General features: G+C 36.7%; 1 protein-coding gene across 3 annotated transcripts; it reads right to left on the reverse strand.

Annotated features, from left to right (window-relative positions):
• Nucleotides 1–1,255: 1,255 nt before the first annotated feature.
• LOC138314549 (uncharacterized) lies at nt 1,256–14,246 on the reverse strand. 3 transcript variants are annotated; one of them, XM_069254936.1, is made up of 3 exons: nt 13,079–14,246; nt 5,375–5,464; nt 1,256–4,179 (listed from the first exon to the last, which is right to left on the reverse strand). In XM_069254936.1, exons 1-3 carry the CDS (start codon nt 13,152–13,154, stop codon nt 3,539–3,541), a joined length of 807 nt encoding a protein of 268 aa, XP_069111037.1. In that variant the 5' UTR covers nt 13,155–14,246; the 3' UTR covers nt 1,256–3,538. The 3 variants fall into 3 exon arrangements, with proteins under 3 accessions (XP_069111037.1, XP_069111036.1, XP_069111038.1); XM_069254935.1 differs by lacking the exon at nt 13,079–14,246 and adding an exon at nt 11,655–11,779; XM_069254937.1 differs by lacking the exon at nt 13,079–14,246 and adding an exon at nt 10,979–11,562.
• Nucleotides 14,247–18,498: the final 4,252 nt, after the last annotated feature.

Genomic DNA, 18,498 nt, shown 5'->3' on the forward strand with positions numbered 1-18,498 from the left:
TGGTCAATCAAATTTGCGAAATCGATCCATACACGGGCCGTGTTGATGAGTCTAATTTACTTGTACTGTCATTTCAGTGATATCTAAATGTAATACTTAATTTCTGTTTAAACATATGTTTCTACACATGTAATATTTCATCATCACATTTGAAGTATATATAATTTTGATTTATTCGTTAAATTGGCAGTTTGGGCGATCTCTATATATATTATATATAAACATAAAATCTATATTAAGTTGTGTACATTTATTAGAAGATTAAATAAATTTGTTAACTAAAAGTGATGACATGAACATAAAATAATGTGAAGTGTCATATATAATTCATGTTGTCAAGAGACATTTTAATTATACATGTAGATCTGTTTTAGTTTTTATCCATACACATAAGATACAATATTTTATCATATTACATGTACAGTACGTAGATGTACATGTACATGTGTATTATACCCAATGTTATAGGCACAAAAGTCTGTCACATATACTTATATATATATGTACTGCACATTGTACATACATGTGTATGTACGTGGGGATACAGGTATACACTCTACCTGCATACACGAAATTATAGGCACATAGGGCTGTCGTTATGGTCACTTGGCCTAGGGTTCTTTTTCCCTCTTTTCCTATTCCTCCACCTAAGAAATTGACACCTTACCTGAGATGATGATCAGTCAGGCGTCACAGGTAAGGTATACCTATTTTCTTTATCTCCAGGGGGTTCATTATAGCATTCAAATCAATTGTATGTGTATTTCGCCGATCTGACAATTTAACTAATATCCTGGCTCAGGTATACGTATATACTAGTCCAAAAGATCTAGCATAGAAAAGGATGTGAATACCTGGATGAACGTACGTAAAACCAGATATTTAGATAATACACATTCTTTGTAAATTTCAGGTAAAATCTATAATCTAGCTAGAATAAAGGTAGCTACATATGTAAACTGTATCTTTCAAACGGTTTTGCGTATAGTTAAGTTTGAATATCTAAATGTAATTTCTCAATGAGACCACATGACATTAGTTTTAATTAGTAAAGCTGACTTGCTTCAAAATGTTTTTGTTTTAGTTATTTATAAACAATCAAATTTTAAAACTGAAATATTGTAACAATAGAAACAACATAGTCTGAAGAAATTTAAAATCAATAATGTAAAGGTCTAATTAACCGGTACAGTAGACTGTTTATCAGCCCCGAGTACGTAAATTGTCAAGTAAACAAAACAAAACTAAACACATATTTATTATTTAATGGATATCCTTTATTATCACATTTAGATTTACCATGTCTTCAATACAACAGAAATAAAACGTTAACCCCATCATCGTTTCGCTTGTTTACTCAATAAAATTGAATTCCTAAATTTGTATCAGCCACGATAGCTATCGCCCAGACACCGTTTATATCGCACAGACCGCACATCGTGCATACATCGTGAGCACATCGTCCGCACATCGTGTATCGTTGTGCGGTCACACAACTGTATTTAACTTTTTTAATATGTATCAAAATTGCACTTTGTAGCTTATAAGCCGCAAGGCTTACGGAATAAATAAATTGAATCAAATTGATGAAGAAATGAATACATATCAATTGCAAGGTATATCGTATATAAGACCACACTTAGGAAACTCAAAGGTTTTTTTTGTTGTTGTTTTTATTATTATTATTATTTATTTATTTATTTTAGATTATTTTCTACGTTGATAGGTTGGTAAGATACACTAACAATATTTATTAACGATTTAATTATATTAAATATTAAAAATATTTTGTTGGTAATTGTACCATACCGAATTGGGGTGGAGATAGCTATCATAGGCTTTGCCTACTGCAATATCCATTTGTATAAATAGTATTTTTTCATGCTTTTACAATTTTAATAAAACGGCAAGGTACGCGATATTTTTTTATTTTGTGACTTTTGGGTAAAATATCCCTATCCTTTAGTCCATGCAGAAAAAAATGTATCGTTTTATGGTGTTTTATTCCCTATGATGTAAATTTTTCACATCGAAACGACGAATATCTACATGGAATAATACAGGGCCAAAAGGCCCTAATGGTCATCTGACTAAGTTGCAGCCAAATTGCACCAGTAGAACTTCAGAAGAAGTTCAAAGTGTGTTTTCATGATGGCGCCTACGGAGGCTATCTTGGATTTCAGATCGACCCGAAAAATAACAATAATTGGTCGGGCCATGTCAGGATCATTTCAGGCAAGTTTCAGCCAAATCGCACCGGCAGAACTTGAAAAGACGTTATAAATGTGGAAAGTTTACGAATGGCAGATGACGACTGACAAAACCCTTCGGGTCAGATGGTCTTATGATGAAATAATGATCTGTGGGCAATCAGGTGAGTCCATAATTATATAATCTGTAACTATTTTTCGGATCGTTGTGGGGATTATATATATATATAGAACATGTATTAAGAAACTTATCATCCTATATGCTTACGGTATGATTCGAAGTATACATCACGTGCAGTTTACGACGTATCAAAGTCGTACAGTTTATATATGCAAGAACCGATCAATAAGTGTAACAAAAATGAACAAGACACCATTAAATGAATTCCAGCTCATAAATCTCATTCATTTCGTGTTCATGCTATACGAGATGCTAAAGGCTGATCAATAGTGAGTTTCAGTTCTAACCAAAAGTCAAGATTTTTAACAGCACTTTTCTCATTTTATTGACATTCCCTTCACACCGCGTGTATTGTTCACGCTACATGCAACATAAGCAAGCTCATACATTGTACAATATCAAATACGTATCCAAGGACCTAGTAAAATACCTTATATTTATACTTAATTTAGCATTGTTTGTTTCTATTTAAACATGTATATTACATATAAAGTAATGCAAATTTCATATCGTGCATGTATGTAAAGCAAAGAAAGAAAACATTGGACATGTACATAGCAAAAGTTTGTTGGAAGGGAATGTGTACTGAATTAATTAATATAAGAACTCAGTAAAAAAACATTAATGTTTCATAATATTATTTCGTTCATGCCGACGGGTGCATTACTGGCTGGTCTCATGCAATACACTCATGTCGCCTGAGGCTGTAATATTGTAATATATAGCTACTCATGCAATACAGTCTCGTGACATCATGCCTTCATCGAAATTACTATATTTTCTCGGTAGAAGCTAGGATTTTTTTTACAATAAAAGATGCAAAAACCGGGATTTGAGTTTAAAGACAGCACCTAATTTTCATGTTTGGAGAACTGACTTGCAGTCGCGGGTTTCTTCGAACTTATTTCGAAATGGTGGTATATAATAGCTCTATAATTGTTATAAAACGTCGAGGTATGAAAGAAAAATACTCTTACATATGTGGATATGAAGGATAGTGATATTCTACCCTCGGGATCACAAAATAGTATAAAACTCGCGGCAAGCCTCGGCTTTTTCAACATTTTGTGACCCTCGGGTAGGATATCCCTATCCTTCATATACACATATGAAATTAGGAGTCTTATAATATATACTAGTATCTATGTCAGGAAAGGATCAGTTTGCCTAAGACAAAACCACAGCATAAGGCAGATAGACAATAAAACATATCATTTTTAGCAAATAATTGTTGTTTATAATTCTTACTGTTTATGTCAAATCGTGATCTGTGATACACATAAACCGGTAAACATATATGCAAGATGTCCGGTAACATAAAACCAAAATTTCGTAGCTTCTGGTACATTTTCCCTTCACCTAGAAACATTTGTACAAAAAATTGATCAACGCCCCCTATGAGCAAATGAACGGCACTAATGGAGACAATCGTTATAATTTTAAACTTGTCAATCTCCTGAGTTATTGAGCAAAGCTGCAGGATAAAGTACGCCGAGATAAACTCCGTGACAGTAAAGAAAAACTGATGGGTAAATTGATCGTAAAAGTCATCATTGAAATAGTTAAGGTAATTCCACCACGAATAATATATAGGGTATACGTCCATAAGAAATAAACACATCATGGACAATCGATATTCTCTGGAGATCAAGGTCACCCAAAGAAACTTCAAAGCTTCGTATGCGCCGATCACGTGACAGACTGTGATGATCCAGATGAGAAATGTCTGTACTGTTGCGTTAAAATACACGTGCTTGTACTTGATGACATCCTGATTCTGGTAAGTTCCTGGAAAATAAAAAAAACAATCATGATTATGTTGCTGTTTTGTAACATTTCGTCGAAAAAGCTTTCCCGTATGTCTTGGATCATATTCCAAATGAGTACAATCATATATGATCTTCTCTGTCTTAGACGTATCGTGTGATTGTGACACTCAGCAACTGTATACTTTACCCTAACACACAAAACGTGGCCATCGCGCCACAATTTGCTATTCAAAAATCACCGCCTACGATAACAAGACTCAAGAATGTTAGACTCACTAAAATCTATAACCAATGTAATGCTGTAAAACAATGGAATTTGATATGTTCTGCATATTCGAATAATTGCACAGATAAAAAATTATCGTGGTTTTGAAATTATGACAAAAGTCGCGAGCGACAATAGATTTTTTTTTTTTTGCAATAGAAATATAAGCAAAATCGCGAAAATACCTTATACCACAATTCGTTAACGGCATTCTTGATTACGATCTATACCAACTAAGATACAGATGGTCGCTCTTAACGCCTAAACAATAAACTTTATCTATTTTACATCGATTGTGAAACAATAGATATAACTTTCAATGCCCTGGATGTAGGCACGCGATTGGTCCGGAGTGCCCGAAGAAAACCCAAGTGATCGGTAGGTGATACGTCCGTATGGGGATCGAACCTCTGTTGGCTAGGAGACAGACACTTAGCTGAACCACTACTCCAACTTATAACCAATAATTATTAACCCTATTCTCATTGCTTTTGTGCGAGTTTTAGCTTGGAGAATTACGCCAAATTTATCAATAATTTAGCAACTAGGAAACAAAAAAAATGTGTTTTGGCAAGGAAAAAATGTCCCGTTTTGTAGTTAAGCGCACTATTAACAGCCATGGTAATTTCAGGACGTGTCGGGTACAGGAGGTCGATGAATACCGGAGTAATAAACCGATAACATGCATGTCAGTACCTGGCAGCTGCGCATGCCCGACATGTTCATGAGCTGTGGACTCGGTGACCAGGCGTTGATTGTTTGATGTGAATGTGTCGGGTTTATTAATTCGTGTAGTCAGCTCTGTTGTGCTGACGAACCTGATTATCTACAAGTACAGTACTACAAAACCACGTTTAACTTCCGTTTCACAGACGACATATCCGTTACTTCCGGTTGCTGGTGTCGCCCCCTTATTCACATAACACAGAACAAGCCATCTAGTACTTACCTTTAAATACGGTATCCCAACACGTACATCTACATTGTTCTTTGTCTACAGGACTTTTATTGGGAACCCACAGCTTTAAGTGGAATATTCCTGTAAAATACAATTTTTCAATGGACGTCATTATCCGATTTGCATGCATATGCATGTTTTATCAAAATAAACAAATGCATTTATATCTAGACAGTGGTGGAATACTCTGGATATATTTATATTATATATGTATGATATTTTTATTTTCAGCCAAAAGCCAATACAGATATTTAAAGAATGCACTGACGTCCTTGACATCATATTTCGACAAGGTACGAGTCTTCAGCAAAATATTTAGATATATTTATTTTGATTTTACATCCTAGTCAAGGTCATTTAGTTTAAACCATCTTTATTTTTCAAAAAGTAATTTGTTGTATCACATTACAATTATAAGGATTCAGAAAAACGTATTGATATACTGATACAAATCTGTCTCCTTAAAAGTCATTTAAGGATGTGCCAGATTTAAGATGGCGGAATTTTATATTTATCTCGGACTCAATTTGATACCTAAAATAAATTCTACTTATATCATAATTAAGATGTCCCATGTTTCAGTCATAAAATGATATTGCTGAGCCTTGGCGTTCATTGGGATAGTATTAACATCTACACACAAGTTTCGCGAAAAAACCAACGAAGCGAAACCTCCTTAAATTTAAACAGGTAAATGTATAGAGACGACACAAAAGTAGAAATAAAATGCAATTTACATCTAAAATGTGACAAGTGTGTAAACAAGAAGGGGGCTATAAATTGAGACAGTCCAAGTGTGATAGGAATGTACACGTTTCAAATTTCAAACCTCGGTACATACTACTATAGCGGGGCACAGGACCTTGATATGTATAAGATCACCTGATCAAACATGTAAACTAGATTTACCACTTTTCTACATAGCTGCAATGTACATGTGTATTTGCAGATAGTATTTGTACATTAATATCACTACGTGTACATAATTACACATAAATACAGAAAAAGAATTAATATCAGCTATTAGTCTGTTTTCCAATCCTGTTATGTCACTTGTTGAATTAGGGGACCAATTTACAGACAACACTGAACACCGCGTGTATCGCCATTAGTGTGTAATCCGAAGAGGACCATGCGGGCTCTACGTCATCATTACATGGGTACATGTTTACCCAAAGTATAGTCTGCTTCACAATAATGCCTTACATTACTTCCCCCTTTGTTGGGCTTTAAATGTACTCTCTCAGGTATTGATAATTAAAATAACAGTCTACATGACGATAATATTTTTCAATACGCAAACCCTTTGAACATGAATAAACTAATTCACCTCATTAAGGCAATTTAACTATAACTATTAATCATTAACTACGCATCAACTGAAATCATACTTAAACCAAAATGATATGATTTTACACTAATACTATAGAGGCGTGGCATTAGGATTCCAAATTATAGCACAGAATTGTAATTCGAAATTGAACACAGTTTTAAAGGTCCATTTTCACTGGAGGTTTTGACAAACGACCAGATCTCGTCACAGTCACTGTACACGGGGAAGGGATTCCTCCTCCTTCGACATTGGATGTTTCTTTGAGGTCGATATCGTCATCGTCAGATTGTTGACTTAGCTCATCGTGGATATAACCAGAGACTTTGGTCAAATGTCTCCTGTAACGTCGAAGTACACCTTTTGAGGTGTTGACTAGATTTGATCGCAGAGTTGTGGATGTTGATTTCACAATCCCCGGAATACGAGAGTCCCGAGTTTTTATCAACACATTGTCACCGAATGTAAGCTCAGGTTTAGATCTAGCTCTGTGATGTTTGACATAATTCTGTTTTTGAACCACTTTACATTTCATGTCCGTAGTCCGAAATCTCTCTTGTCCGTCACTGGCTGGAATGAGGACGGATGGATGTATGGGTAGGGTTGTTTGGAATTTCCTGTCCATTTACAACTGGACTTTTACCTTGTTCGAGCGGAGTGCTACGGTATGAAAGTAGTGCTAAATATGGATCCTTAGACTCATTGAGGAGTCGCTTAATTGTCTGTACTGACCTCTTCGCCTCCCCATTACCCTGAGGGTACCTGGGGCTGCTGGTTACATGTTTAAAACTGCAATTGGTGGAGAACTTTTGAAACGTTTCCAAAACATACTGTGACCCGTCGTCTGATACCACAGTCTCTGGTACACCATGTCGTGCAAATATAGATTTAAGGTGATTCACGTCTGAGTGGGAGGTAAAACTGTCCTCTACCAGGGCAATTTCTATGTAACGCGAAAAAAAGTCTTTATCGCGCCAATGAAACAAGTCAGAGCCAACCTTTTGCCAAGGCCTTTTTTGTGTTTAGCGCAATCAACACAGTCGCGAACCATATTTCCAATGTCGCGACTCATTCCAGGCCACCAAACACCAGCTTTCGCCAGTCTTTGGCATTTTACGATGCCTTGATGTCCTTCATGAATTTTTGACATTATATCGCTTTGGATCGATTTCGGGATCAAAAGTCGAATTTTTCGCAACAAGAGTCCGTCCTCAATATTAAGTTCTTCACGAACCGTGCAATAGGGAATACTTCGAGTAGATAGTCGCGACTTATCCGGTCAACCTTCTCTGATGTGTTTGATTAGCTCAATATATGTTTCGTCGTTTTGCTGTTTTGCTGAAGTGGCGGGAACTTGCGACACTACATAATCAACGTGTGCGGCTACCTCGTCACCGAGTTTCTCATCAATTTCGTCAATGTCCTTTAAGGGAGAGCGAGATAGTGCTTCCGTGACACGAATAGATGACTCTTGTCTAGGTGTGTTCACCATTTTGTACGAATATATCATCAAACGCACACGGAATCGTTGAATTCGTGGTGGTAAATCGAAAAACTGTTTATACCCGAGTAACGCGAGTAAAGGCTTATGATCGGTCTCTATCACTATGTCCATCCCGGTGATAAGATCACTGAATTTATCACAAGCCCATGTGTTGGCGAGGGCCTCTTTTTCCACATGCGCGTAATTAGTTTCCGTAGGCGACATTGCCCGAGACGCGTATGCGACTGCTCGCCAAGGTTTGTCGCTGTCATCAACAGGTTTTTGTAACAACACTGCCCCAAGTCCGTACGATGATGCATCAGCAGATAATTTTGTTTATGCGGATGGATTGAACAGCGCCAGTGTTGGTGCTGAACTAAGTTTTACTGCTTTACTGATACCATGGCTGCGTCCTGAGTCTCACTCCAATACCACTCGGAGTTAACGCTCAGAAGGTCTCTAAAGGGTTTCGTAAGCTCGGCTAACCTCGGGGAAAACTTTCCAAGCTGATTTGCCATTCCGAGAAATTTACGGAGTTCTGTAATGTTTTCCGGCGATGGCATGTCCACAAGCGCCTTTATTCGTTTCGGATCTGGCTTTAAGCCTTCACTGTTTATCACGTGTCCTAGAAAGGTGACCGAAGACCTTGAGAACTGGCATTTGTCTTGATTTAAAGTTAGCCCGGCCTGTTCAATCTTCACGAGAGCGGCGGTTAGTCTAACATCGTGGTCCTCCTGTGTAGACCCGAATCCGTTTGGCAAATGACTCCCTCTTGTCCTTCGAGAATCTCCGTCATTTTCCGCTGAAAAATTTCATGCGCGGAGGTTATAACGAATTGGAGACGATGATACCGAAATCTTCCGAAGGAAGTAATAAAACAGGTCAACATGGACGTTTCTTCGGAGAGCGGAATTTGCCAGAAGCCTGAATCACTCAATTGACTGAGTGTTTGGTCGACAGCTGGCATCTGACGAATCTCGCGTTTAACAGCCTCTATAAATAATACCTAGATTCACCATACTATTAAGTTCATTTTTAACTTTCGGCATGTACGCTATTGCTATTCGCCTCAGAGTAGTAACGGCATGAGGTACAGCATCTGACTTAAGCGTAATACGATACGCACCATCAAATTTTCCAAGACCACAGAACAACTTGGGTTTTACACTCACCGGTCCGACTAACCTAATCAAGTCCAAGGATTTTATTGCGGGTCTCCCCAATTTTTTTACAACATAGATGTCTTGTAGCACAGTACTGCTCTTACCTTTCATCTGTCCTTGAAATTTTCCTATCACACTTAGTTTCTGCTTATCTGGACCTACCAGCACTTTTGTAGACTTTACCAACGGTTTACGGATTCTGTTGTACAGTTTCTCAGGGATAACCGTTACGTCCGCGGCGGTATCCATTTTAAATGTTACCTTTGTTTGCTCAAGTACTAGATTTATCGACCATTCGAGGCCCATATCATTTTTGTCCGTTCCGACTGACACTAGAAAGGCTGTATCATAACAGTCTTCATCAGAATCACTTTCCACGTTGAGTTCGTTGGTTTTTCCTCGCCGACGGTTGTGCCTGTGGCTTTTATTTCTACACATTTTGTTGTAATGTCCGATGTCCTTACAACGGTGATATTTCACAAGTTTCGCGGGATACTGATCAAGCTTGTGTACATCATGGCCACATCGGTGACACTGTCCTTGACTTTCTTGACCTTGACATTGATATTGCGGTTTATGCTTTGATATATAGGGTTGTCGATGATCATGGTCATGGCCTTTATTTCTTATGTGAAGTCTATCGACATTTGCAGGGGTTGGGGTTTCAGCGTTTCGGACTACAGACTGTTGCTTTTTGACAGCCTTGACGTGCTTGTGTAACAGCTTTTTCTAAAGTCAAATTTGCATCAAGTTGTATTTCTCAGACAGTTTCACATTTTTCAGTCCAACCTGTCCCTAATCATCTCCTCTCTGCAAGTCACGTAATTACAATGTTCTGACAGGGCATGTAACGATGTAATAAATGTTTCAACATGGTCATCATCGTTTTGTTTATGTTGGTTTAATTTGGTGCGCTCAAATAAGATATTTCGACGGACCACAATATAACCTTCAAATTTATCTTTCACAGTTTCATAGACTTTCTTTTCATCTTCCGTAAGTTCAAATGACCGAATATTTCCTCAGCCTCCGGACCCATGGAATAAATTAATGGGTTTACCTGGAGAGCTTCGTCCTTTCCCGACAGCCCTGATGCCACCCGAAACCGGTCAAAACGTTTTTCCCATTTCATCCACTCCTCCAGAGCTTTGAAATTAAACTTTTCCGGTGGGAAAATTATACGACGCCATGTCTGCTTCAACGATTACCTAGGCGAGTTTATCCCACACTTCTGACAGCATGTTATGTCACTGGTTGACATTAGGGGACCAGTTTACAGACAACACTGAACACCGCGTGTATCGCCATTAGTGTGTAATCCAAATTTAAAGAAGACCATGCGGTCCCTACGTCATCAATACATGGGTACATGTTTACACAACGTATAGTCTGTTTCACAATAATCCCTTACATTACAAATCCTAGTTTCAGATGTACTTCTATGTATAAATACATACATTGTATTAGAGTCTACTTGAATCAAATATCGTTTAAAAACTAAAACAAAATATAGAATAATTTGCATTAATCAAACGTACAGTATGCCCGAGCTGGAAAACATACAGAGACTCTGTAAATCGGTCTGGGGCATTGTGCGATGTAATATTAATCAAACATACTAGTACGTCTGTATTGGAAAAACATGCCGAGACCCTGTGAATCACTGGCTTTAGAGGGTTGGACGATGTACATGTATCATAAATCATGCAGCTGGTAGCTCAGTATCAATCGGGCTGTAAAATCAAAGTGTGGTAAGATTTTATCACATAATGCATAATTAAACCACTTATACAGATTGGACGAAATCCTGTTTCACATAAAACTTCTGCAAACATAAAATGTCTATGTTGTCACCTTACAGAAAATAACATACAGCGCCGTTTGTCATTGTTGAGGATGTGTTATCAGTAATACATGCATATGTATCTTACAAAATCATTTTATAAATTCTTCGAAGTCTTGGGTATGTTTATGTACTTTGTGGTTAAGTATTGTATCAGAATATTAGACAAAATCTAAATGTACATGTGTGTATTTATAACGACACTAAGTTTTATGACACAGACTATCGCCCGGACACTTTACCTGGTTGTAAACATACAAGACTTTTGTTTGGAAGGTAAATATGGCGCCTTATTTCAATGTTTCTATTTTAGACAACACCACTAGTATTAGAAATAAAAGTTGCTTTTATTTCCATATGAACTTAAAAAAAACCCTACTCATTGTTGAAATAATTCGAAGACTAGGCTAAGTAAAGTTAAATATTCCAATAAATCGCGTTTACATACTTACCAAAGGTCATACATTCAACTTTTTTGTGAAAATAGCTCAGTAGTATATAGTCGCAATGCACATTTATAAGTGTTAAATGCATCATCATGCATACCTCTAATGTAGTCACTACGCATGTGTCACAAACATCTAGGCATGTGACTCGTAACCACAACGCAGGAAGTCGATATTTCATAACCAACACGTATACATTGTGCATACATAATATACTCAAAACTCTTATTTTTCATTCTCAGATTATTTGTCCATGCCAAAAACAAGGCTTATAATCCAATGTATATGCAGAAATCCGTGTCACTTTTTACAGATAACAGTATTTTAGAGCTTGCACCAAACCTTTCGGCTCATTGGGTAACATTTTCCAATCTGATGAAAATACAGATCCTTATAATAGAGGAATGTATTTATGCATCAATTGAAAACGCCATATCGTCCCAGAATACATATAAAATTAGCTTTCTTGTGCTCTTTTGGCGAGATGACTACGTACACGAAAATAATTCTGAGAGCTTTTTAAAACTATTTCGTCCCTTGAAATTGACTAAAGATTCTGCAGGCAGGGAATTTATGTCGAAATCAAGGTCTACAGTATTTCAACATTTACACTAAAACCTTCATTTCCCACCGCCGACGCCGACGTCAGGGTGATTCCATATAAGCCCCATTCTCTTCGTGATGGGAGCTAAAGATGAAAAAACATACAACATACAACCATACTGGACACTAATCCATCACGTATGGAGACAAATTATTATATAACACCACTGTGAGTTAATTCTCGCGTGCTGTACAACAAAGCAACTGATCATGAATTACCTGTACATTCTTAGGATGATGTGCATTAAGTAAAAACTTCCCCGATTTATTGCAGTAGACAGTTTGTTAATCGTAAATATAACTCGCGATGGTTAGCTACATTTATATGGATATATACACAGCTCTATTTTGTCACAAGCATGACACATTCAATCCGGATACATTTCGAATAAAATTTGTGTTGTGTATTCATCTTAAACATTCATGTACACCCTCTTAAGTCGGAGGTTCCGGCTACTTAATTATACCCCCCTTCCCGACCTAACTGGAGCTACGGATATACACACATGAATGTTTATCATGAAACCGAATTGTTTATACATATTGTACATTGTAAAATGTTTATATGTCGCCTGTATGAAATTGCAACATACCCCTTTATCCTATAAAATCTCTCACTAAGTCGATCATGCCACTTTTATTATATAATGAAAACATTGACAGTGAGCATAAGAGTAGTTATGGAGTGCTTCCGACCTGTACATATACTGCAAAACAATCGTGATCTTACAATACAAATCCAATCCTACTGACTCGCCGTCACACTTGACGATCACGTGTGTATAATATAACCTAGAGCTCTATATCCGACACACACGGGTACTCACCGATATGTAAATATGGCACAAGGATCAAGAATAATATTCCCACAATCCATGGTGCCACCAGCTGCTTCCATGTCATTTTACTGTAAAGTCATAAAGTCTCACAGCCCTACCGAAGAGATGCTCACACCACCACTACTAGTGGAAGGGCTGGAGTATCGATCTATATATATCCTCGACAGTCAAGTCTTCGATTGTACATATGTCCACGCACACTAGCTATGAGGGTCAGCTTTTCTATCTGGGGTTTAATTTACGTTCCCGATCAGCACAAGCTTTGGTTTTAATTACAGGCTTTCGATCACTGTCTTGTGTTTCACAGTCCCAAGTTCACAGATCTGATCGATAAGTTGTGTTTATGTTTTGTGCATTTAATTCTTGACGATTTACTATTTTAATGTGAGCGACTGTTCCGCTTCAATAGGGGATTCCGAGAGGTACATGTACGTGTGTATATAGACTATTACCCTGTACACGGTGTCCGTCTCTCGTTCGTGATTATACCAATACATTTTATCCTGCAACTGTCCCACATACTGACCGATAACTACTGCCGGATAAACTTGTGCTTTATCCGTCAATACGATATGCTTTATCCGTCAATACGATCACGTGAATTTGTTCCATATCTGACGGCACTTTTTCTAACTTGACCCAGATCTTGAACCTTCCGGTGAATGAAACGTCATTCAGTCCCGCTAAAACGTGACGTCACATTCACCGAAATGACGTCATTTTTACGATATCGAAAATCTCGTATGGCGGTGCCGTCTTTTTCTTGGCTCATGACAAAGGTATGTATTGTTAAGTAATTCTTTAATGGGTATTTATTGTTATTTGAGTATTTTCATTTTCTTTTAGTGATATATCACACTGAATAGAATTACGGTGACTGTTTGTGAATGCGCTTATTTATTTCCCACGGCAGTAAAAAGGAGTGCACTCTCATTCGGTTAAGTGAATGAATCTTTACCTCCGCATCAAAGAATCGTCTCGCTTCGAGCGAAACAAAGTAAGGAACTGTCAATTTGCTTTCGTTTTGAATGCCATAATGGTTGCAGGATAAACAGAATACACGGTTAGTATCTTACAATACAAGGTTTATTTTGGTGCTCGACACGGAAAGCCGAGATGACTCGGCAAAGCCTCGTCATCTCGGCTTTCCTAAGTCTCGCACCAAAATAAACCTTGTATTGTAAGATACTAACCGTGTATTCTCTATGTATATATTCAACAGATTTTTAATGACGTTGACAGCTACGGCATACATCCTTGATATCCCAGGGGTTACTATCACTGCCGCAAATAGCCAGCCACGCCTGCACTTTGTGTATCTCATATTAAAACTGAAGGCGCAGGTAATTCGGTCCTTCGATGTTCTCAGAATAACCAAATAACAGCACAATGCACGGGATCTGAGAATTAGCTACAGATTATAATCATGGACCAACCAGAGTGCCCTAAGACCATTTTAGACGAGCACCCGCAAGCTACATCAAAGGCTGCGCCGGCGGATATCAAAGAAAAATCAGTCGTCGCCCAACGTCACGGTCAGTGAACAAAGACAAAAGTTCCTGCCTTGTACATCCCGAAAACCCAGTGTGAATTATCCTTCTCTTATACGTCCTTGCATGTACATAGTACGTTCAATGAAATATTTTGATCGTCTACTGTTGTAAACTTAAAGATGCTCCACCGCCGAGAGAGCATAAATGATATTCATCATTTGAACAATAATTGGTGTTTTGATAATGTAAATGTATGTCTAATTAATACAAAAAATAATATAAAACAATTTATTTTGCCTTTGGTGCATGCGCAATCAGTACTTCATTCCATATAGGATATAGTTTCACGGATTTTTTTCGGGATGCAATTAATTATTTTTCATATTTTCAACTTGAAATAGAATTAGAAGCTCAAACTTTTCAACGGTGGTAATGGTGAAAAGTAAGTAATTTTTGTAACTAAAGAAAAATACTTAATCGTCTGCTCCTGTTTTTGATCGTGAAAAAATACCATTTGTCAGCGGTGGAGCATCTTTAAAATATGCCTGCTCGAAAGGTAGACCGCTAGTCTAGGACTGCAGTTGCCATGGTCACTTGGACTTCAAACTGTTCCATCAACTACACGGGTATAGGAGATTTCAGAAAAGATGGCGTGACGTCACAGAAAGTTTACATCCGGGTCCTCAAAGGTACAAACACAATATGAAGACTAATAAAAACAATAACAGATACGTACAGCACTGCTACAAAATCGATACTGTGGCAAAAGTATACACTTTCATACTTGCAAATTCTGACATTAAAATAGTTATAGGAGATTTCAGAAAAGATGGCGTGACGTCACAGAAAGTTTACATCCGGGTCCTCAAAGGTACAAACACAATATGAAGACTAATAAAAACAATAACAGATACGTACAGCACTGCTACAAAATCGATACTGTGGCAAAAGTATACACTTTCATACTTGCAAATTCTGACATTAAAATAGTTTCTTATCGTTTCAGAGGTTACAGACATTTATATTTACAATTTCTTATTGCTAAATATATTTGTGTAGATTTAGTGTTGAGGCCAGCTTGCGAAGCGGTGCCGGGCCGTCACATGTACACGCTTTTTGTTCACACATAGAAATCCATGTTGTGAAAAAGTTATGAATAAATAATTGATTTCAATGTATCATATTTCTGTAATACACGGAAAATCTGTTCATAACACTATTTAATCTAAATATAACGAAATGTGAACCACCTGGTCAGACCACGGCCGCTCGTGCATGGCTTCGCCGGTAGATCACCTCGGTCAACAGCCAATAGTTGGGAAATTAATAATATTTATACGTAATTACCAACGTATATCTCAATAAGTACTTGTAAAAGATATATATTTCGTTATTTCCTATGTATATCTGGTTTTAAATAAATGGTATAAACCACGGTTACACATAAATGAAGATGTATGTGTACGTACACGTACAGTATTGCTGCCGATATCTCGAAAAATAAAATAGTGAAATCGTTCAATTTCATGAGTTTATTTTTTAATTTTTAGTCACTTTTATTCCATGTGCCGTTATGTGAAATGCCAAATTGAGGTGATATTACTTTTAAGTAATTTGAATGCATGTTAGATAGACTACATTTAGATTTATGAATTACAACATAGCTAGATCGTAATACTAGAAATGCCGACCAGGACACATTGCGCACGGCATCGAGAATCCTAAAATACTCGAAGTTTTGTTTTAAAATATGATAAAAAGAAACTATAAAATGACTCATTTGAATGTCATAAACTAAATTCCAAAATTTCTGACGAAAAAGTTAACCAGAATATATAATTTTGTGACTCTGAAAAATGACGAAATTCGGGATCTCGGCAGTACTGTACGTAATGGCTGCCGTGCGCTTGGGGTAATCTACGAAGGCAAATTTTAATTTAGTCATAATCACACATCGTAAGATGTTTTACCAAGTTAAACTTAGAAAACAGTAATCGATTATTAAAATGTCATTATATTATTTGGGAAAACTTGGAATTTAATATGTAGTTTCTGATAATTTTGTAACTTCTGTCAATGTCACACGTATGTCTAATGTCGACCGTGTTTTTACTCGTGGCGGTCGAAAATGGAGTATAAACAGAGTAAAATATATGAATACCAGATGTTTATATCTAAATGTTTTTGTTAAATATATTTATTTACCCTTTTTATAATTAAAATAACGCAATAGTTCTCGGATTGTCGCACTATTTATTACAATAGAATGTAAACAATCATCGCAAGCGGCTGTGTTCCCACTATGTTTATGTGTAGATATACAGAGTTGTACCTTTGTGTGACCGGATGTACCTTTGTGTGACGTCATCGCCATCTTTTCTGAAATCTCCTATAACATTGGTCAGACTGGGGCCTGAGGCCTTCACTGGGCCCCCTTTAATACATGTATGTTCAGTCAGGTGTATCACAGATCTAGACTAACAACACCTTATCCCAACCCCAGGAGGTCCATTTATATACATGTAGCATGCTGTGTACTTGGGTGGCAGTCTCTCGACATGTATACATTGTACTCATCACACAAATACGTACAGCTATACAACAATGCTAGCCAATAGAGATTTGTATTTTAACTGGTGTTGCATTTTAATTAATTTGATAAAGAAGCTTTATTATAAAAATTTAAAAACAATCAAAATACTAGTTTATTTCTAGATTATTGGATATCTAATTTCATTCAATTGCTTTTTATTATTTTTTTTTGTGCACTGGCTTTATACATATATAACCTGATTATTCTGACTATATATATATATAATACAATATTATGTTGAATAAGTACCTTATCTAAATTAATTTTGATCATTTATATATATATATGTGTGTGTGTGTTTGTGTGTGTACATGTATTATTAGTAAATGCATGGTTGTGACAGGCATGCTTAATTTACGCATAGTTACAGCCCCGTCAGCTCTACTTCACGACTGCCTGTCATGACAATAATTGAGGTGTATTCAGCATCACTTGCTATGTTTTGCGAGCTAGTGTTTACCTCATCCCAATCCTCCCCAATCTATCCCCCCTGGATACGCTGAACATGTTTACCCAGACTCCCCAACATGCATGTACACGTATCTAATAAGAATGGTATGTATGTGTTTCAAATAACCTTCATTGTATATGCTTTTTAAACGGTAAAGTATTTGTTTGTCTTAACAAACTTTCATTGAAACAATTCTAAATAAAAAATAAATAAATAAAAAAACATGTACAAAGATACTGCCCCCTTTCTCATAAAGCCTTGCAAACACAGAAGGCAACGACTCTGCCCCCTGACCATCTATCGATAGTCATCTTGAGGTACAGGTATAGCTGGATACTGTGGATTACCTGTATCTTTGACAAGTTATAATTATTGGACCATGACGCAATATACGGTCAAGATAACTTGCGGGGTTAGGATAATAAAGATATGGTGGTTACCGGTAATTATTAATAAAAACACAAGCTGAATTGGATAGACAAGCCTACAATAAGTGGAAGACGTTACATACTTATTCTGCAGGATCCTTTATAGACATTCAGTTTTTAATAAAGGATACATTATTAAGCTCTTTTTTGTCCACTTCTTTTAGAACTTTAGATAGCAAAGAAAAATAATATAAAAAATGTATCTATTTTAATGAAATTAAGTCATTTTGCAAGGGTATCGCTAGATAAATAATGGATATCAGAGACTTAGATACGTTGCTGTTGATATGCATCAAATCTTTTTATTTAAAGTTATATGTGACGTAACTGGGCGAAGATTTTGACATGTTATTTTTTTCTTCACTAATCTATTGAAAACCATAAAGTTTGATGAATAAAGCTGTGAAAATCATTCAAATGACTTCAGATGTGTAATAAACGTT

The sequence above is a fragment of the Argopecten irradians genome, chromosome 2 (assembly GCF_041381155.1).
Source record: "Argopecten irradians isolate NY chromosome 2, Ai_NY, whole genome shotgun sequence".
NCBI classification, from domain to species: domain Eukaryota; kingdom Metazoa; phylum Mollusca; class Bivalvia; order Pectinida; family Pectinidae; genus Argopecten; species Argopecten irradians.

What these genes read in the sequence shown, in the direction of transcription:
- LOC138314549 (XM_069254935.1), bottom strand. Translation starts at nt 11,742, where the DNA reads ATGATGATGCATTTAACACTTATAAATGTGCATTGCGACTATATACTA. An exon ending in AGTTGAATGTATGACCTTTG is followed by an intron (nt 5,465 to 11,654) that starts GTAAGTATGTAA and finishes TGTATTTTACAG; the next exon opens with GAATATTCCACTTAAAGCTG. An exon ending in TTGGGATACCGTATTTAAAG is followed by an intron (nt 4,180 to 5,374) that starts GTAAGTACTAGA and finishes TTTATTTTCCAG; the next exon opens with GAACTTACCAGAATCAGGAT.